The sequence below is a fragment of the Meleagris gallopavo genome, chromosome 20 (assembly GCF_905368555.1).
Source record: "Meleagris gallopavo chromosome 20, MGAL_WU_HG_1.1, whole genome shotgun sequence".
Lineage (NCBI taxonomy): Eukaryota > Metazoa > Chordata > Aves > Galliformes > Phasianidae > Meleagris > Meleagris gallopavo.
Genome location: NC_139423.1, coordinates 7,039,023 through 7,060,744, shown reverse-complemented (window position 1 = coordinate 7,060,744; position 21,722 = coordinate 7,039,023). Strand labels below are relative to the sequence as shown.

Sequence of the window (21,722 nt, the reverse complement as noted above, 5' to 3'; positions counted from 1 at the left end):
GTATTTATTTAAGGAAAAGCCACTGACTTCACAGAATCAAGTAGTCCTGCTAGTAAGACCTTGCATGTAGGAACATGGAAAGTATGCCTTGCATTCTCCTGTTGCCTTGATGAATCAGTGTCAGGACATCTATGTGTTTTTTCTCTTCTTGATTGGTTCAAATCCTTTGTTTGATGTTGTGATATCAAATGTAAAAATGGGCAGTACAGAGAGAAGAAGAAGCAGTGGGCAGCACATCTTTGTGACAGTGATCAAACAGAATGGATCTTCTGCAAATGTGGCTGGTCAGATTCTAGCCTGGGGCTGGGAAGGGGTCACCCAGTGGAAGCGTGGCTGCCAGGTGCGTGCAGGATGTTTTGTTGCTACAGTGCATCACATTGCTTTAGATTGAAGGGCTACAATTGTAAAACCACGGAGGCTCTATCACGTTGCTGGGGCGCACAGCATATGCCAAGCAAGCCTTCACTGACATTTCAAAGCCCTATTGTTTTTAAAGTGGGTTCCGTCCATCTGGGAAACTTTTCTATTATCTTGTGGGGAGGGAGCAGCATGTAGGGCAGAGGAGGGAGGCACAAACTTACATCAGCAGTCGCTTGGCTCTGTAGCTGGTTTGTTAGATGTCAGTCCAGGCATTGTTCAGATGTCAGTCCAGACCAAGAACAGTGGATGTGACCGACAGCACGATGTGTTTGCTTTGCCACCTGCTTTCAGAGAAAAGCCCATAAGTAAAAGGCTGTTTTGAATCTTTTGGTGTGTATTTAGCTTGCAACAGAACAGTGTCTCAGACGATGCTCCAAGAGGGAGCTGCCCCAAACAGCTTATACATTAGAAGTAAGGGATCTGAGGATTCGTCTCAACAGAACTATTTGCATTTTGCTGCAAAACAAACAGGGAGTTACTGTTTGACGTGCATTCCCGGAAAAGAAGTCAACTGCAGCCACACACTATCTGCTGCTCTTTGATTCAGTGTGCGTCAGAGAGACTGTCCGAGTTGGGAATCACATTTGCCAGGTGCTTGGGCAGCTCATGAACTACTGAAGGTGCTCAAATGTTGTAGAAAGTTAACAATACAAATGAAAGGAGGGTTTGCATACAAACTGCTGCTCCTCTTTCCCATCTCCTCCCCTCTCCTTGGAGGACTGACCCTCACAAGGTCTTTATTTTGCAGCGTTTCAGTCTGTTTTTTTTATCTCCCAGTTCTCATAAGGCAGCACAGCACTCTGAGCAGGCTCTGTTTCCCCATCCTCACTCACAGCTGAGGGTCCCTGAAGTCCTTCAGACTCCTAGGCAAGGAGTTTCCAGTAAATGCTGTCAGGACATGCCTTTATGAGTTAATCTAGGAATTCTTGCCCCACTGTTGAGGTGCGATTTAATTCCTCTCCTAGATGCAACTCCATAGGTCAGGAAAGTGAAGTTCAAGTTGAACGTGGTTGAGTGGTAAGTAGGACACAATAATCTAGGTGCGAATTTAATCGAGGTTTCACAGCTTTTTCAGTGTAATTGAACTCATCCTTCAGTAAGCACTACGTGACACACCTCAGCTAATCAATCATGCCACCCCAGCTGCATTGCCTCCCTCATGATGATGAGCTGCTCAGCATTTACTCGGGAGGTAAAATGTTCCCAGCATTGACTCTTGGGTGCTGGAAGCCTTCCAGCTGGAGCCCTGCTGAGCGTGCTATGGGCTGTGCTGTAGCAGGCATGTCTTGCAGATGGAAACAGATTCCCTGACTGGCCAATCTTTAAGATCTGGGCACTTCAGGGCATTTTTTTTTTTTTTCTTGGCTCTTGCTTACTGTGTTTTGAGACTTACCAGTCGTTTTCTTCTTCAAAGTAACATATGGAAATGATTTGAGAACTGCTGCTCAGAGCAAACTTGTTTTGCAATGGAGACCATTTCACACAGCTGTCTGCCCAGTTGATGTGTGGCAGGAGCAAAGAAGGGTTCCATGCACCATCTTCCAGGGTCCAGGAGGTCTTTATCCCACAGCACAGGACACGACAGGGTTAGAGCAGGAAGCTCAGGTGGTAGCTGTCAGATGGCATGGATTTTGATCATAGTAATTCCTTGTTCTGTTCTTTTATGACCTAAATGATTTCTCTTTCATGTGGCAAAGTTACAGATGTTGATACCAGATCTACTTACTTATCCAGAGGCTCAGACTGCATGGCAAACACCGCACATTGCTGTGCACTGTGGTGAGCACCAATTTTCTCTGCTTGTATACCAGTAAATTGAAGTGTCGCACTGAGAGCTGTCAAGTTCATGCATACAGTCAACTCCAGAGTTTGGCTTGGGACATAGGAGTCCCCAAATAGTCTCCTGTTAAGCAGGATTATGGTTTTTTTCTGCCTTGCTAATCTATGGGTCTTCCTATTAATCACCCTGCATCATCTGAGTGGGACATGATGTACAGCAGCAATAGACAGTTACTTTCTATGCTCATTAAAACTTGAACTAAATTACCAGAAGATATATCCAAAGTACACAGCACAAACTCTACCTCTGACATTGCCAGGGTCCACAGTGAACTCACAAATTTTTCTTCTGTTGAGTTTGATTTCTGATAGATGTGAGTTTTAGAGCTGTTGGGACTGATGGCTGTTACTCTTGATAGAAGAAACCTTCCTGTATCACCAAAGCTTTTTCATTCCCTATCCTCCCTGCACCAAGGTAGCTCACACAGCAGTCACTGGGACCAAGTGTTGTATGTTGGGCTGTGCTTCTTTGGATCCTTCTTGTACATTAAGGATGACACATTTACATCACTTACGTGATTTAACAGGTAGACCTGGGAGGTGGGTGACGTTGAGGAATAAACCTAGCCTGCTCCAATCAGAGAGTTGTTTGATTCATTTGCTTTCAGTCCCAGTGTCTTTTCTGAGACGGTAGTACCTCATGGGCAGAAATGACACTAAGTTAGGATGGTATCATTAGCGGAAATCCCTGCTGTTACAACTACAATGTGAGATTCCAGATACCCACAGACCTTGTCAATTCTGCTGCCTCTGAAGAACCTATCAGGAACCTTTTTTCTTCTTCTATACATGCAGCAGGGATAGACTTCTGTGCCCTTATTCCTCATTGTGGCTTATCTTCCCTTCCTCAACCTCCCTGCTCACTGCCCCACTGTCAGACTGCAGTTCTTCATGGAGATATTTTTCCTTGCCTAGTGATCCAGTGACTCTTCAGCCACTTCACCTTCAAGCTGCTCTTATGCTCCTCTAGCACTTCTCATAGCCTTTCCCTGTGCTATCCTGTTCCATCTGCTTTTTTCTTACCCAGCAGCCTTGACCCAGCCTTCCTTCCCTTTGGCTGGTCTGTTGTGCTGCTCTGCTCTCATCTGCTTCCTTGGTGAATGCTGCAATGCTTTATGCTCACAGGATAATACTGAGTCAGTATCTCTGTGGGGTTTACAGGATTGCATGGTGGTAAGAAGTGTAGAAAGCCTTGCCTTTTTTTCTTCCCAGTGACCATTCTCAGCTTCTATTACTGTTGAACACCATGTTGATAAACAGCACCATAAAAATTAAAGTCATAAATTTAGTCTTTGTTAAGAACTTCTGGGAAGCTTTGTTAAAAAGCAAACAAATTATCTCTAGGGATAGTTCAGATGCTTTTCACAGACAAATTTATTGGTCTTTTATGAGACCAGGAATATGTAATCCTGCAGGACTTAACACAAAATGGAGGTAAACAAAATGCCTAAGAATGACGATGAGCCATTCTCACTCCATCAGTGAAGGAAGCGTGATGACCTTGAAGAGGGCTGCTGGTTTTAATCATGAAAATGGTGCAGCTGACATCTTCATTATGAAGATGAAGCAGAAGTGGCTAACTACATGAACTGAAGAGCAGAGGAGTGGTCTTACAGCTCCAGGTCCTCCAAGGTACTGGGTAGCCAACTCCTCTAAATTTGCAGGGCCCTCAATATCTTTGTATATTCTGGGCCACGGATTCCCACACATCCACAGTGTCTGTCCTTTTAACTCTTGGCTTGGGAGAGCATGTAAAATAATAGTAACTGCTGTTTGAAGCCAGATGTAGGTTTGACATAACTACTGAATCCTGTGAATGCCTACCAAGGATGAACTTGGCCTGTGGCACTTGCCTTTGCTATTTCCTTCCAAAAAGAATAAACTTCAGGCAGTGTTTCTTGGTTTAAAAATGACAGTAATCAGACTCCTAAAATCCAGTAAGTCCTATCTGCAGCTTTCTGCAAGTCTGTGCAGTGGCACATGATGATTCACAGCCCTGCCTGGGGAGTTGTCTCCCCTCATCCATTCTCAGACTCTGACGGTGTTTACCAGTCTAGGAAAATGAGTGTCCCACCAGGAGGACATGTGATGGTCACCATCACTGAAGTCACTGCTGTGCTAACCCGTGGCTCTCGCTGTTGGGGTTTGAACCAGGACTGACTTCTAGATTTGTCTACAAACTAGATCATAAAATGGGGCATTAGGACAGCGTCTCTTACAGGATAGGAGATGAAACTGAACCAGAAAAACGATTCAATAGAATTCTTATTAAATGCAAAGAGACACAATGAGTGCAGCTCTGTGAAAGCACAGGCCCACCTTCCCCCTCTGCCCCATGGCTTGCTGGCTCTGTCACACTCTCTCAGTAGTCTGGGCAGCTCTTCTCTTCTCTTCAGCAGCCACAGCCTCACACAATTGTTTCATGAGAAACTCTAATGCATGAAGTAGTGTGAACTGAAAGCTGTGGGAACAGTGCTGATGGTAATGCAAGTTATTTACTCGGGAATGTTCATTATTTAATTAGACAGTTAACGCTAGGGTTTCACTGCAATTCAAACCAGACTAAATGGCAAAGCCTTTTGTTTTTAATTTCTTCCGTCTTTAACGCATTAAGAATTAACACACAGGTGCATACAAACACATTCTTATGAGAAGCATGATTTAACTTTCCAAGGTAAGTCTGCGCAGCCTCACAGAGAAAGGATTTGCACACAATTAACAAGAGGAACCTCAGGTTGGCTCCTTTTAAAGCCTGTCCTGCTCCCTTCATTGCAGTGCTGCATTGTCAGCTGAACTCTGGCTCAGCAGAGGATTGCACCAAGGTTAAGCTGTGCAGCAAACTCATTTCCTAATGCTGCAGAACAGGTTTTACACACGGAGAGATCTTTGTTCCAGATGGGACCGGGAAGGCAGCAGGACTTGTCAGAACAGCACTGCACACACATTGACGGGCCCTCAGCATTAGCATCGGGATAAACTCGGTGTTTATTGTTAAACCCAGTGTTTATTGAAAGACTTTTGATTCAGTGCCGTAACATTCGGAGCCCCGGCTGCCCCATTATCCCGTTAGCTCCTCTTGGGGCAAGCCAAAACACGACTCTCCATGCTGTACCGAGTGGGATTTCGCTCTGCCTGCGCTCTTAACCCGCACAGCCTGTGGGACTCCGCCCCAACGCCAGGCCGCGCTCGCAGCTACGCCCGCACTGACACAGCGCTTCCCGCCCACAGGGCGGCCCCAGCCTTAACGCCAGCCAGGTCCGCTCCCCTCAGCCGTGCGTCTTAAAGGCGCAGCGGGGAACGCCGTATCTCCGAGCGTAGCAAAGAACGGCGCTGTCCCTTTAAGGTTACCGCGGCGACGGCTCCGGGTGAGAGCGAGGCGCATTTACGTCACGCCGCGCGCTGATTGGTCGAACCCGTCGGTTTCCGGTGGGAGCCGCTGCGGCTGCCGTCTGTGAGGCCGAGGCGGGGCGGGGGCGCTGAGGGCCCGGCGGAGCCGCCCGCGCCAGGTGAGCGCTGGGTGCGGCCTGTGAGAGACACGGCGGGAACGGCCGCGGTGCGGTGGGGCCGAGCGGGGGAAGCTTCTCGGCTTTGGGGGCGGGCCCGGCCGTAGGGAGCGGCCCTGTGGCCGGTAGCGAAGCCCTGTGGCTGTTCCCGCGGCTGTAGGCCCCGCTGTTCAGGCTGCGCTGCGAAGGGCCGCGCGGGGCTCGGGCACTGGAAACGGAAGCGTTCAAACGATAGAAAGGATGAAAAAGAAATCTAGGCGACGGGGGGGTTCGCTCCCAAACCTGCGGGGTGGGGCCTGGGGGGCGGGCGGCAGCTGCCGGGCTGTGTGAGCAACGAGCGACCCCCACCGCGGCCCCGGCTTCCCTGGGGCTCCTCGTTAGCGCTGACCTTCAGCGCGCTGTTATGGCAGCGAAGGGAGCAGCGGGAGGAAGGAGAGGCTTCCTTCAGTCGTTTCGAGGCCGCGCTCAGTGTTTGTGAGCTGTGTAACGCGTGTAACGCGTCTGCCCGGGGCTGTGACCTGTTGGAAGTGTTTGCGGCTCTGTGTTAGCTCTGTACCTCCTGTAATCCCAGCACAATTCCAAGGGGTGCGGTGTTATATCGCCTATTGCTGCTTATAAAGCACGCAGTGTGGCAGCTCGGTGACATGGCATCTCAACATTGCTTTGTCTGAATCCTTTTTTTCCTTCCCCCCTTCTCTTTCTAAAGCTGATCCTGATATCGATACTTCTCGCTCAATAGTCCTAAGCTGTTGCAGCTGTCTCTGAGCCAGGTAACTTTCTTTATATTTCATCAAAAATGCCCTGAGAAATCGTTTTATTTCCCAGCAATGTCTTTTGCTGTTTTATGAAAAAAAAAAAAAAAAAAGACTCAACACTGATTTTTATAAACACGTGTATATATATATATATAAATATATTAACGTAATTTTATAACATGAAAGATAAAAGAGAACAGACAATACTATTTTTTCAAAGCCTTGCAGCTGGCACTGTGATTTCAGAGTCTCCTTAGAGCTTGACAATGTGACAGGTATGCCTCAGGGTGCCCTCCTGATAATCCGCAGCTGGAGAAATATTTGGGGGATTGCAGTGTATTCATGAAGGTAGTTATAAAACAGCTTAAATAAGGAGCTTTTTAAGAGAAATGCTTCTAATTCCCCAGTTGCCACTGATGGGCATTTGGTGAGCTGGCTTTGGTTTGACCTTAGTACATTTCACTTCCGAATACTTGCAGTGCTTGCCTCTCAGGTTCCCACTTTCCACCCACTGATCTCCTGATCATCACCACCTGACTCCTGATTTCAATTGGGATAGAGCTAATCTTCACAGTAGCTGATATAGTGTTATGTTTTGGGTTTGAGAGGAAACCAGTGTTGATAGCCGTTACTGAGCAGTGCTTATGCTGAGCAAAGGCTGTTTCAGCTTCTCATGCTACCAGCCCACTGAGGGGCTGGGAGGGGACAGAACCAGGACAGCTGCCCCACCTGGCTGAAGTGATGTTCTGTACCACGTGGTGTCATGCTCAGCAATAAAACTGGGGGAGTTGGCTGAAGGGGCAGCTGCTGCTTGGTGACAGACTGGGCATCGTGCAGCAGGCGGTGAGCAATTGCATTGTGCATCACTTGTTTTGTGGTTTTTGTTTGCTTTGTTATTTTTTTCCCCTCTCCCCTTTCATTTCTGTCACATTAAACTGTCTTTATCTCAATCCACAAGTTTTACTTGCCTCCCCCATCCCAATGGAGAAGGGGGAGCAAATAGCTGTGTGGTGCTTCAGCTGCCTGTCAGCTTAAACCAAAGCACCCCATACACCATACAATTCTGTTTATGAAGTGATTCTTCAAAAAGAAATAGTAGGTTTAATCATCAGAAAGTTTAGATGAAAACTCTTCCCTGATGTTGAGTGCTCACAGGACTTGAATTGTTGAGGTTTTTTCAGCTCAATCAAATACACTTCTGCCTGTATATATGGAGCAGTCAGTTCTTATTTTTTCTAAATAATTTCTGCTAAATAAGTTCATAGTTTTTTCTTTCACCCTTTAGCTTTGTTACTGATCTTAGATATGAAGATGACTTTATCCAGTGATGTCAGTAAGATGATAGTGCTGCATGATTTTCCTTGAGGCAATATAACATGTCTGACTATACTGGGCAGCACCATCTTCTTTTCCACTAGTTCTTTAACCTTCTCTTTCTCTTATTTTCAGCAATGGCAACTTCCAGCAGCAGCAGCAGTGAGGAGGAGCGCAGTCTTCGGGAATGTGAACTTTATGTCCAAAAACACAACATCCAGCAGCTTCTGAAGGATTGCATTGTGCAGCTGTGCACAGTGAGACCTGACCGACCCATGGGATTCCTCAGAGAATACTTTGAAAGACTGGAGAAGGTAAAAATAAGCACTGGGAGAGAAGGAGAGCGGAACAGCTGAAATCTGTACTGCTCAACTTGATTTAGTGTCTGAGCTTCCAGTTTGGCCCATGTTTGTGTTGGCTGTTTGGAAGTGGGCCTGATGCTCTTGGAGAATGAATGGCATTTTCTGTAGTTTTTGCTAGTGGCTTGTGGTATGGGAGCACCTTTGTCACAACAAAGCAAGTAAGGCAAGAAGTAAACTGGCAGGAAGACTCATCCACCTGGGATGCACATGTAATCCCAATCTAGTGTTTACTCACAGAAGCTGATAGATAGGACACACGATCCTGTCTGTGGTCAGATGGTAACTGTGCTGTGTGACCCTGGTAGCTGCTGGTGATACATGTTTGCTTTCTTCTGTTGAGGCAAATTGATTACAAATATTCAGGTACAGAACAGCAGCAGGCCAGTGGTAGTTATTCAGGCCTAGCTGAAATCAAATGGGAGCATTTATTTTCCTGATTTCTAAGACAGCAAGCCTGTTTCTTCATTCTGTTGGGAACTGAGTGTGAGTGTTTTGCTTTGTTGTGCCTCTCATTTGTCCTGAAGGTCTCTTTCTGTGATCTTGGGAATGAAAAGAGTTTTCATTTCAGTGCTCATATTTGAATCAATTTAACATTAAATTGAACAGTTCATTGAATATAACAATATCTTAAGCTGATAGAAAGAAATATGCTGTGAAAGTTTTTAAAGGCTAATGCAGGAGAAAGATTAGCTATAACCACTGTACTCAGCACAGCTTGTTAGTAATTAATGTAGCTGTGACCTTGTACAGCAGTCATTTGCAGGTGCAACTTACATGGGAACTGTATCTTTGTCCTATTTTTTTTTTAATTCTAGGTAGTTATTAATTGCTGAAATAAATAATAATAATGCTACAGAGAGTGTAGGTATGTGTAGTGGAAATAGTCTTCTAATGGAAGTGCTTGTGATAGGTACTAGAAGGTGATCAGATGTTGCAGATGTACCTCCTGTAGCTTGCGGTGTGCTTGAGGAGCAATTTGCTTGTTAAGTGCACAAGAACTCTGTAGTATTTCTTCTTCTTCTTCTTGTGTGGTAACATCTTGAGTATGTTCTCTTTCAAAATCCCAGCAGCAGCCCAGATTGCAGTCAGGTTCCTAAAAATCCTTAGTCCCCACCTTTTACCATGCCAGCTTTCCTGCCTTGTATTCTTGGGTTTCTAATACTGATATATTGTACACTTTGGTGTATCAATGCTTGCAGTAACATTGCTTTAAAAAGAAAACTGTTCTGCTTAGGAGGTAGAACTTAGAATAAGCCGTAAGCAAAGACATGAAGGGGCATAAAACAAGCATTTCAATTCTGTTCTGCAGTGGGCTGATGTTCAATGTGCAATAATTAGTTTTAAAGATAATTTGTCTGTAAGGTCAGAGCTAGGCTTGCCATCTCTCATCATGTGTATTTTGGAGATGAACAACTTTTTTTTTTTCTGGTGCAAATAGGCTGTCCGTGCACTCCATCAGCCTACAAGGAAGCTGAAAATAAAACTGGTTAGATAATGCTTTTCCCCTGAAATTACTCTTAGAATTTTGTTTAAGGCCTTTTGTTACGAATAGTTTTGGCGTGGCTTATATGTGCCAACTCATGCAGCTATAGCTGCCAGTGGAACTGTAGCCTTCTTATATTGTTGAATATAAAAATTGCTACGTCTTCCTTGAGGTAGTTTCATAGTTCAGTCTGATAACAGTAGCTGTGCTACTGTTGTTAACCAGCTCTAACCTGGTACTTAGCTCCAGTCCAGTAAAAATGTTTGAAACGTGTTTTCCAGAAGTAGCATCTGTTCTATCCCTATGAAAGCAGGGCAACTTTCCCATCTACTTTTAAAATGTTACACTGAATGAAACTGAGGTTGAGACAGTGTTTTTTAAGCCTTGATTGAGGCTGACTTCTGGAGGAACATCATTTAAAAATGAAGTGTGGGTTCTATTTTCTCTCCTGACAAGTCATCTCTTCCACCGAGCTGATTCACTGTCATGTTACTCACATACATTGAAGATGTTTAAACTTGCTGTTGAATTATTGCTCAGAAACATTAAAATTACTGCCTCTGATGTAGTTGCAATAGGAATTCACGTGTCCTTTTCAGCTATGAAAAACTTTGTGTGAATTTTATCACTACACTCAGATAAAATAACATTTTACAATCAGTTTGTGGTGCACTATGGCTTCTGTTGGTTTTGCTTTGCAAACAGGGCTGATAACACAAGTGCACACTGACAGCTGATAGCTAGCTGGTGCTGAGCTTGGCTGGGTTCTGTAGTTGAAGCTGTGGAAACTTAATGCAGAGATTGGTATTGCAGCCTGCCAGGTGGATTTGCTGCACGTGTGTTGGACTTTGTGCAAAACTGAAATCAGGAATCTGAAGTACTGTACCTGTTCCCCATCATCTGCCCTGCCTCCACAAATGCATACCTAAATATCCTTCAAGTTTAAGTGAATTGTTTGGGGGGAAAAAAAGGATGGTGGAGAGCTGATATAAATTAAATAAAGTTAACCAGAGGAAATCAGCTATTTCTGGTGTAATGTGGATGCCCCATCCCTGAAGGCATTCGAGGCCAGGCTGGATGTGGCTCTGGGCAGCCTGGTCTGGTGGTTGGAGACCTGCACATAGCAGGGGTTGAAACTGGATGATCATTGTGGTCCTTTTCAACCCAGGCCATTCTATGATTCTAATGACAACTACCAGATACTGGAGTGTATAGTGCACAAAATAATTCTGAAATCATGTGGTCTTCAGTAGCTGAAAGAATTCAAATGTGATGATGAGCAGCTCGTTATCTTAATATTTTTTTTTTATCTCATAAGTAATAATGCAAATGGACTTAAATGATTTCTTATCTGTCAGGATCAGTGGAATGTACAATTGTGGTCACTGACAATAAAATCTTTGTGTGAGCTGCTCTGTCAGCTGAGAGGTCAGGTTGAACATTTGGATGCAGTAAGTAGGCTGGCTTTAGTGATAAACCTTTTAAGAATCCATGTTGTGGTCATAGGTGCTTTTCTTCAATATTTGCTTTCATTTCAAGAGCTTCTAAATTTGAACAAATACGTTTCCTCACTCTGGTTAGATTCTAAGGTACCTGAAAGGAGCAGCTCTGACTTCTTGGTTGGGGCCTGGTGTAATTTATCTCCAATCCAGTGGTGTAATAGAACACAGTCCAGTATCAGAAATGATATAAGGTATGTTTTAAAAACATGAATACATGGAAAGCTTCTGTAATGGAAGCAGTGAGATTCCAGTGTGTCCCTTACTAATGGCACAGAGCTGTCTTGCAGTAATGTGGATGTAGTGATTTGTCTCATTAGGGGCAATCCTCTCCGTAGGTGTTTCAGCAGAATGTCCAGACCAGCTGAAATCCTTGAGTATTTTATCTTAGCCATGTGTAACCTTTGCATGTCCACATGTCCTGCAGTAACAGGCTTGTTTTTAATGTAACAGCATTAAGTCTCATAACTGCTGACTTCTGCCTGCTCTATTTTCTCTCTGAGTGCAGCACTGTGATGTGCAGCTCCCTCACTCAGTGCTGCTGAAGTGCTTCTGCCTCTGGCATTTGCAGGGTCTGTGTATCCTGTGTGATACTGGTAAAGTCACAGCAGCTGATGTTTGCTTTCTAAATAAGTGCCAAGGCTTTAAATATTCCTTGCCCCAGCAGTTGGAAATGTGGCACTATTTTGTTAATGAACACAAAGCAGGAAGCGCGGGGTGATTTGACGGGTCGGTGCTCTTTGGCTGTCTGAGAAGTATAAAATGTCAACTCACTGTAATGCTTAGCTGAGGTCCCTTTCCTCAAAGTGGTGGTGTTACACACAGCCTCTGTGTACCTCCGGAGTGCACTGTGGCAGCCAAGCTGCCTGACCGGGCTGGGGGGGAAGGGTTTATCAAGGACATGGGGACAAGCCTGGCTTTTATGTGCCTGGAGTCCTCGGAGAACAGATGACTCCTTGTTTTGTTCAAACATGTCCCCAAACCCTCTTTCCTTATGGCAGGGAGAAAGTGATTTGAGCTATTATGACTCAAATGTTTTGGCTGTGAGATTGGCTTTTTTTTTTTTTTTTTATAAATATCTTAGTTAAGTAAGGTGAATTTTCTGGTATGTGAAAGGATCAAATCCCCATGCATTGCTGTGGCTAGAATTCACTTTATTCCAAGTGTGCTGGCTTTCCCCAGTATTAGTACAACACAACCCAGGAAGCAGCTGTGGGAAATAAGGAACATGTCTAGCATTGTACACAGCTGACAGATCTGTGGTTTGAGGGAAGATACTGTTTGGCCTTTAGCATCCTTTCTGCACCTCTTCTGTGAGCTGCATTTGTGTTTCTTTCTCCTAAAATAACCCATGGTTACCAAGCATCGAGTTGGTCCGTGACTTCACCTTGTTTCAAAAGCTTCTCATGTAACAGGGATTTCAGAGGAGTTGTTTTTCTGTCCTTCAAAGGAATAAAAGGCTTAACACCAACACCCTGCAGCTCAGGGAAGGAACTGCTGTGTGCACTCTTGGGAAAATGACTTTCTCTTTTGCAGGTTTTTTTTCATTGCCTATTGAATATGCTGGTGGAAAGTAGAGTCAAATTGTTTGTGCTTCTCAAGTTAATTAACCTTTAGTGTAATTTATTAAAATAAGCACCATTGTGACGTGAATGTTAGGAAAGGCACGTCTTCTATCTACTTCAGTAAGGCATTTGATCATGCTGTAATCTCCTGCTTGCCTTAATGTGAGAGTAATAGGACACAGGAAGCTCCCTTGCACTGGCAGGCTAAATTGGAATATGATATGTAATTGCTTTTTTTCCTTTACTGGATTATGTGACACAAATATCTCTTCTTTCCTGTTTAGGAGGAAACAAAACAGTTGTTAAACCAACAGAAGTCTGGCTCACGCTCAGACTCACGGGAGGATGAAATCTCTCCTCCTCCTCCTATGAACCCTGTGGTCAAGGGTCGAAGAAGACGTGGGGCCATCAGTGCAGAAGTCTATACAGAGGAGGATGCTGCATCTTATGTTAGAAAGGTGCTCTATTTTTTTCCTTTAGTGTTGCCAAGAGATGCACATACAATCAGAGTTTACCTGATATATTAAGTAACACTAAGCCTGTAGCCTGTTAGGTAGTGTGATAACAGTAAGATTCAGACCTGTGTGTATAGCTCTTCAGTTTGTCATGAAGACAAATCACTTTTACACGGTTTTGATCTTTTCCCTTTGAAGTAGTGTGTGTGTGTGTATATACATATACACACATATATGTATTTTTAATGCATGCACACAGAGAGCTTCCAGCAGCTGCAGCATTATTAGGCTTAGCCCAAAGGCAGAGCTGCTATTCTTAGGGAATTAAGTTGAACGTATACTTGCAATTGTGAAAAGAAACTACAGACTTAACATGGAATTACGTTTTTACAGTTGCATAGAACCAATATTTTATTTACCTTCTGTATAAGCTAGCTGTAAATGTTGACTGTATTTGTTTGTTAGAGCTAGAGTGCTTGAAAGAATCTGAAAGACTCAAGTTCTGTAGCAATTTGAGTCATTTGTTAGTCTTGGATAGTGCAGAAGATTTTCTTTTTGAAATTGAGTCAGTTACTTTATTTTTTCTGATTTTTTTTTTTTTTTTTAATCCTAGGTTATTCCAAAAGATTATAAAACTATGGCTGCATTGGCAAAAGCTATTGAGAAGAATGTGCTGTTTGCCCATCTTGATGATAATGAGAGAAGGTAGGAATAAATCTATGTTGAAGTCTGAACAAAGTATAGTAAAATGCAAAGGTAGAAGTTACAACTTGCATGTAACTTTGCATTTTTATAGTAAAATACAAAGTTGCACAGCCTGTTTACAGCAGTAAAGGGATGACTGGAAAAGTTGGTTGCTTGAGGTTGGAGATGTACGAATGCGTGCGCAGTGTCACAGAATAGTTGGGGTTGGAAGGGACCTTTAAGATCATCTAGTTCCAGCCCTGCAGCTGTGGGCAGGGGCACCTTCCACTAGATTAGGTTGCTGTGTGTGTTGCAGTTGTCTGATTTTTGGTGTCCTCCTTTCAGTGACATCTTTGATGCGATGTTCCCCGTCACTTACATTGCAGGCGAGACTGTCATACAGCAAGGCAAGTGACTGTGCTTACATTGATAAATGTTTGAGATGGTGGGCAGGCTGTGACCTAATGCTCTTGTTCGTGTGCTGCTTTGGAAGGAAAAAAACCCTCTCTGGATGTAGTGACCCTTTCTTGTCATGTTAACTGAAGCACAGCTCATGCTCTGAAATAAGGAGTAGAGCAGTTGTGGGAATATTGTGTTTCATCACATGTTATGTGTTGGAAAGATTGTGATTTAGTGACTCTGTAGAATACTTTATGACAATTTTTGGATCCAGTATGCCTTTCCGTCATTCTTGGAAATGTGGCTGATGTACTGCATGCCAGTAGCTGTCCTTTTTCACAGGACTGAGAAGAGTGTGAAATGAACAAAATGTGGTATTTCACCCTTCCAGCTGTGCAAAATGTCTCTGCCAACCTCATTACATTCTGCACATGAAAGCTGGTAGAGATGCTGGCTTTGTAGAAGTATGTTTGCCTAGCTTTACCTCTTTTTGTGTATTTAATTTTTGATTTTTTTGTTTTTTGTTTTTTAGGTGATGAAGGTGATAACTTCTATGTTGTTGATCAAGGAGAAATGGATGTAAGCATTATTGGTAGCTTATTAATGATGCATTCATCCCTAGCAGAAGGGAACTTGTAGAAGCTAATTTTGCTTTGGAGCTGTTTTGCTCTTTATTGATTCTTCAGTCTGACTGCAGAGACTATGAATTGTGTTTAACTTTAAGATGAATTATTCAGATGTTAATAAAGCACTAATACTTTACAAGTTTAGAGCCTAGGTAAGGTGTGGGACAGGCTTTAAGATTATTATTTTCTAATCCAAATCATCCATTTTTATGCAATTTTTGTGACAGCTTCTTGAAAATCCTTTCAAGTCCTTTGTGTTTCATTGAGGCTTTTTGAGATTTTATTTCCTATCCAAAGGTCTTTGGGTCTGCATCTCTAGTCTCTGTGCACATGATGTGGACAGCAGACTCTTTGTCAATGGAAATAAAGCTTGTGATGGGGTTTGGGGTTGGGTATGAAGTGTTAGTGAAATCCTGAAATAATCCACTTTGACTATGTAGATGTGAGAATTTCCCTACGTTATAAAGGAAATGCAGGGTAGTGGGAGCATCACATTCTTTGACCAACCTTCCAGACACTGTGGGCTTTGGCTTTCAGGTTTATGTGAACAATGAGTGGGCAACCAGTGTTGGTGAAGGAGGAAGCTTTGGAGAGCTTGCCCTTATATATGGAACTCCCCGTGCAGCAACTGTCAAAGCGAAGACAAATGTGAAGCTGTGGGGCATTGACAGAGATAGCTACAGAAGGATCTTGATGGCAAGTATTTGTCTAGCTGGTGTGTGGTTTACACCAGTGACTCAAGTAGCTGTCTGCTAACCTGCAGTTATGCTTTTGCTTTTACCCTTCAGTCAACTTCTCTTGGTTACTTGACCTTCTTTCAGTGCTTGTGTTTTGTTGGAGTTGTTTATACAAAATCCTGTTTTATGTCTTGTGCAATCAGAGCTTATCATTCAGGATGCACTTATCAGGAATGGGGCAGGAGGAATCTTGCTTTAGTGAAGAAATCGATTCCTGTGCTACCTATGAGATGCAGCTCTCTGGATTGAAAATTTACCACCTCCTGGTTAAATTGTCACTTACTCTTGTGGGTTTGGGCTGTGTGGGATGGGATGTAATATATCAGGTGAAGCTGTATATTTTTATATTTAACTTTATTTGAAGTCTGATATCAAATGAGAACTAGACAAAAAAAATTTGTGGATTCATTTTGTGCTTTTTTTCATAGGGGAGTACTTTGAGAAAGAGAAAGATGTATGAGGAATTCCTTAGCAAAGTATCTATATTGGGTAAGTACGAAGATATTGTTCCAAAGTGGAATAAATTGCCATATTACAATTAAGCTGTTACTCAGCATTATTATGATTACAGGCTATTGTGGTAACGTGACGAACAGACTGCAAACTCTGTATTGCTGTTCTGCATCATTCAAAAATAATTGTAATTAAAGTCTTGATACGCAGTGCCCAACTGCAGCTGTAAATATGCTGTCTTGTCTGTAAGGATGGAGGAAAGTATGTGATTTGTACCTCGAAAAGACAACCTATTAATGGACACTTAACTCTCTAGAATCTCTGGACAAGTGGGAGCGCCTTACTGTAGCTGATGCCTTAGAACCAGTACAGTTTGAGGATGGGCAAAAGATTGTGGTCCAGGGGGAGCCAGGAGATGAGTTCTTCATTATCTTGGAGGTAAGCAGGACTAAAATCAAAACCTCATAAGTTTGTCTGTGTTTTTAACATTGTTTATTCTGCCCTTAAATAGATTCTCAGAAAATGAAATGTTGGAATGTACTTTCAGAGAATTCTTCATGAGATACAATCTTGCTGGACATGCAAAAGCTTATATTTAGTTTTGCTATTTTTATAAATAGTAATTCCAGGAAAAAAAGTTTCTGGCTTAAACTGTTTATCCTGTTCAGGAAAGTAAAGACACATGTTACTAGATAGCTAGTAATATCCTGCTAGTGGTATTATCTTCTCTTTTTGCAAACTGTACTGTAATACTGGTGCAAGATAAATGGGAAGAGATCAATGCTGCAGAAAGTAGGTACCCAAGATGTTTTAAGCTTAAAGAAGGAAGGCCAGTTGTTCTTATGGAGCAGTCTATGAACTATGCATGAACTGTGAAGTGGTTTTTAAAGACTGACATCATAAGAGTTATTTCTGCAAAGCAACTGATTCTGGAATTCAGTGATTGAAGTATAGCAGAAATTCCAGTTGTCTAATTGCTGTGGTTCATTAAAGGGCACAGCTGCAGTGTTACAGCGTCGATCAGAAAATGAAGAATTTGTTGAAGTGGGAAGACTGGCACCTTCGGATTATTTTGGTAAGTTCTGTAGTGACAACAGTGGTGCCATATACCACTGTCAGTGTTTAACCTGTGGTGATGACTGCTGTGGGTGACAGTGATGGGATGGATTTGCTTAATCACTGTTTTGTCTGATTCATGTGGTTCACTCAGTGTCAGTCACTTGACATTCAGGTGTATAAGCCTGTTATAGAAAAGTGGTGGTTGTAGAGTGGTGATATTTGGAAGGATGATGATTTGGTCTGACCTCCCTACAGCAATTTGCATCCAGGGATGGAAATCCCACAGTCTCACTTAAAGCCTTCCCCTGTAAAGATCAAACTGACCAGTTCCTCCAGCAATTCTCTGTACAGCCTTTGCTGCAGTCCCATAACCATCTGGGTGGCATTGCTGGACTTGTTTCATGCCAGCATCTTGCACTGAAAAGCTTAAGATTGGGTGCAGTACTTGGTGCAAATCAGCATCTCTTCTGCCTTCTGTTGAAGGTATTTTTACTAAGCTAAAAGTTACATGATAGAGAAATTGCTTTGGCTTGAAAAAGCCTCTATACTAGCAAAAAAATAAAAAATAAAAAAGCTAAGTTCCTAATGCACACTGATCTATTTGATCACAGGTAAGGACTGGACATGTATGCTCACAGGGCATTCTTGGAGAATAACGTAATGGTGTGTAACAGGATATTCCTGACTGCCTCATTTTAGGTTCAGAAGAACAATGCCTTGAAGTTCCCAAACAAAGCTTCTTCAAAAGAGAATTAATTTTTTCCCACCCCCTCAAATCTGTTGAGAACCAACTATTTAATATTTAAACACTTCCCTCTCAGAAAACAAAAAGGCTGTTTTGTTTTTTTTTCCTTCAGGTTTAAGATATGTCCTCTCATTATTTTTTTTGAGCTGTCCTCTTGCAAAAATCTTCTGGTTGTCTGTTCAGTGTTTCAACTTTGTAGGTGATGTAATCAACAAATACTCTGTTTCAAGGCCTGAAGGGGGCTGTGCTCAGGAGTGCACTGGTAGCGTTCAATCTGGCCAGAGATTTGCTTAGCTCAGTACCTGGCGCTAGATGTTTGTTCTACCTATGTCAAACATTGGTCTCTTCCAATCTTTCCCTTGATATGTATATCCTTGAATTTCCTTCTACTACACTGAATGCCATCCTTGTTCAGGTGCTGCAGATCTGTCCCTGAGGCTTTAAGTCTCCCTTAGAACCTACTTACTCTTTTGCAAGCCTGTGTTCTTGAGGCTGGCGAGTTTGAGGTTTTAATTGGCACCGAGGAAATTTTCTCCTTTTGAACATCTCTTCTGATAATGCAGGCAGATTTATTCTCTGAGGATCCCTGCGTTCTATCCTTAGACCTGAACATGAGTGTAACCTGTTCAACTGCTTAAAACCAAACCAACCCAGAAGTTGATGCGATGACTTCCTGCTCGTTGCTAGGATTGTTAGGCATAGCTGTTACCACCAAGGGAAACAATGGCTCGAAGAAAACTTAATTTCAAAATACGTTGTTCAGCAGTTGTAACATGCGTTTGAAACAAAGCTTTTGATGTGCTTGTGTGTAACTTATGAAATGGGAATCCCAGGCTTGAGATACTCATTCTACCACCCAATGGCAAGGTATGGTTCTTAATTCTGGCTAGGTATTGGTCAGAAGCTTCTGTCTTGTGCACTGAGGTTATTACTTGAATAGCATGGTCTTGTCCCGAGGGTCATAGAAGTTTGAATTGATCAGCAACATGTCTTACATCTTAGAAAAATGACTGCTTGATAAGGAAAGTTACATAGTTAACTGAGATGTGGCCCTTTCTCAAATAAGGAAAATACTGACGCAGATTTCTGAATAATTAAAAAAAGAATAGCACGTGAAGGTGTTTTTCTTTTTTATGCTGGCTATACAATTGCTTGTAATGTACCTATATAAACGTTCATTCTGATAAATGCTGAATTAACTTTGCTTCAATTCCTGCAGCGGTTTGAAGTACAGCGGGGTAACGTGTGACTCTTTGCACCTTGATTTGTAATGCTGTTCCCGTTCTCCCGTTGCTCTAGGTGAAATAGCTCTGTTGATGAACCGTCCCCGTGCTGCCACAGTTGTTGCTCGTGGCCTGTTGAAATGTGTAAAGCTTGATCGACCCCGATTTGAACGTGTCCTGGGTCCGTGCTCAGATATTCTCAAGCGAAACATCCAGCAGTACAACAGTTTTGTATCGCTGTCTGTCTGAAGCCTTCCTCCCTCTCAGCAACATGCTTCACGAACGCAGACTGCTTTATTACCCTTGTGCAGAGCCACATGGCCACTGGCATTTGCAGCTTCATGTCTGTTTTAAAAAAAAAAAAAAAAAAAAAAAGCTTTTCATAGTACTATTTTTAATTTAGAGCATATTAGTTCCGTGCTCTCTGTCCCATTAAATACATAGGAAAAAGTTCTATGGAGATGTTTGCTGTTACAGCTTTTCTCTGTGCAACTGTGTCCAACTTGGGCAAATACAGCAAACACAGCCTGCTTTACTGAGGGAGAGATCTCCAGGCACCGTGCCAATTGCCATAGAGTAAGGAGGTAACAGGGTGTGGGGGGAATTTCAAGGTATTTCTTAAATCATTGGACAGATTTTAAGGCTATAGTCCTAACCTGCTGTATTTCTTTCCAAATGAGAATTGTCCATGTAACTGAGCTTCTGGGGGCTTGGGGTTTTCTTTATAATTTTCTGGGTACTGTAATACAGGGTTCAATCGTGAGGCATCAGCTGCTAAGAAAGCCACAGTTGGAATTTAGCAGTTTAATTGTCCCTGTGTTTGCTGGTTTAAGGTTACTTATGTTGTTGAGTGTAAATCAAAGCTTTCAAGGTTAACAGTTCAGGTGAACTACTGCAGTTGTTACTTAATTTGCTGATTTGCCACAACTGATTCTTTCTTTCCTTGTTCTTTCTTCAGTGATTTGCCCTGAACTTCCTGTTCAAAGTGGCAAGAACCAAATGTTCCATACAATGCCTAACTTTGGGCTCAAGTACTTGGACATAGGGATGGTGCAGCCACCCAGCTGTTAGTCATGCACAGGTACTACACTGGCGCAGAAATTGGAAGCAAACTTTTTATTTCCCTTGCTTGCTTTGTATTCCCCAGTTGACTTATTATTTTTTTAAATGGTCATCAGTTCACGTGTCCCTTTGATACCAGGGAAATTTAAACTTTGAAGTATTGATGGGCAGCATTAGTTGCAGGGTGCTGGCCCGTAGAGATGCCATTATGCTTAGTGGAGACTGCCAGGCAGAAAATGTGCCTCGCTTCAACCTTTTAACTTTCCTTCAACACTCTTTAAGTATGTTTGTTTTTAAACCAACTCATAATTTTAAAAAAGGATAATTAGGAGTCTAGTTTAAATACAAAAAGCTTATTCTCTTTCCATACTTACCCAAATGACACGACGCATTTCATACTTTTTTTTTTCCTCCCAAGTTCAATATGTTGTGGAGTCTTAAACGTATTTCAGTATTTTCCAGCTTTGTGTTGCATCGTTCCGTGTGCACCAATACTTCCCAGAGGTTTGTACTGAATTCCACGGTTCAATAATGGTAGGCAGTTTCTAAGGTTTCCTTTAACCTGTAATTTATATCCAGTAGTGTAGGTTTGTATTTGGGAGTGACAGCAAGTGGTTTTGCGTTTATGGAGCAACTGCTTCTTAAGATGGAGCCCTCATTTAATTTACTTTCCGAGATGATATGCATTCAAATCCAACAGGCTTTCTCCCAGGCGTGTCAAGAAGAGCCTGCTAATTGATGCAAAGTAATCTTGAGGGTATTGAGCTTTTACAAAAGGGTATTTCCAAACCTGAAATCTCAGTGGTGGGATTTAAATGCTTGTGGTTTGAGTTCTGTCTTCGCAAGAAATTGAGAAGACTGCTTCTGCCGGAGTCCTTAAGGAGTAAGCAAATGCTACTTTTCTTTTTTAATTATTATTATTTTTTTTTGTAAAACTGTTCTCTTCAGTTTTGGATCCATCCAGGTTTTTCCTTCATTATGTATTCATGTTACTTTAAAGCACCAAAAACTGTGTAAACTAGTTAGAGCTCCACACAAAAGTGCACATTTTTTTATATAAGGCTTTCTAATCAAGTTTCACTACTGCATCTTTTTAGCTTGCTGTTTACTCCCTTTTGTAGTTTTACCTACAAGATTTTAAGATAAATCAGCTAAGTCTGAGTTAAATATTAATCACAGTTGTAGCTTTACATTTGTGTGCAATTTAAATATGTTTGAAACCACAATAGGCATAGTTTTGCCTTAGCTAACGTTTGGGGCTTTAGAAGTAATTTTTGCTAGTCCACCTTTAGCGAATTTATAAAGTCTATTGCCCTAGAAAGCTATAGTCAACCAGAGGACCATTTTTGTATTGTTACCTGACTATATAAGTCTGATTTACTGTATGTGCTAATATATTATATTCCTTTTGTTATAGATTGTCCTAATGGCAGGTAAAGCAATAAAATGATTTAAATTCTTAAATGCAATCAGCCTTTTTTTTTTTTTTTTTCCCCACCCCTATGTTTTATGTTTTCCTTCACCTTCAGAGGATGAATT

At 42.4% G+C, this 21,722-nt stretch overlaps 1 protein-coding gene across 3 annotated transcripts; it reads left to right on the top strand.

Annotated features, from left to right (window-relative positions):
• The first annotated feature begins 5,609 nt into the window (after positions 1 to 5,609).
• On the top strand, positions 5,610 to 21,647 carry PRKAR1A (protein kinase cAMP-dependent type I regulatory subunit alpha). Of its 3 annotated transcripts, none has more exons than XM_085239988.1 (12): positions 5,610 to 5,765; positions 6,469 to 6,532; positions 7,967 to 8,145; positions 13,025 to 13,198; positions 13,809 to 13,900; positions 14,225 to 14,286; positions 14,811 to 14,857; positions 15,442 to 15,600; positions 16,070 to 16,130; positions 16,411 to 16,532; positions 17,088 to 17,169; positions 19,198 to 21,647. In XM_085239988.1, exons 3-12 carry the CDS (start codon positions 7,969 to 7,971, stop codon positions 19,368 to 19,370), a joined length of 1,149 nt encoding a protein of 382 aa, XP_085096114.1. In that variant the 5' UTR covers positions 5,610 to 5,765; positions 6,469 to 6,532; positions 7,967 to 7,968; the 3' UTR covers positions 19,371 to 21,647. The 3 variants fall into 3 exon arrangements, with proteins under 3 accessions (XP_085096114.1, XP_085096116.1, XP_085096115.1); XM_085239989.1 differs by lacking the exon at positions 5,610 to 5,765 and adding an exon at positions 5,790 to 5,812; XM_085239990.1 differs by lacking the exon at positions 6,469 to 6,532 and having other exon boundaries at positions 5,637 to 5,765.
• Positions 21,648 to 21,722: the final 75 nt, after the last annotated feature.

Bases quoted from the DNA above. Each gene is read 5' to 3' on its own strand.
- PRKAR1A (XM_085239988.1), top strand. From the start codon at position 7,969: ATGGCAACTTCCAGCAGCAGCAGCAGTGAGGAGGAGCGCAGTCTTCGG. The intron at 16,131-16,410 runs GTAAGTACGAAG...TTAACTCTCTAG, and splicing joins TAGCAAAGTATCTATATTGG to AATCTCTGGACAAGTGGGAG. The intron at 16,533-17,087 runs GTAAGCAGGACT...GGTTCATTAAAG, and splicing joins AGTTCTTCATTATCTTGGAG to GGCACAGCTGCAGTGTTACA.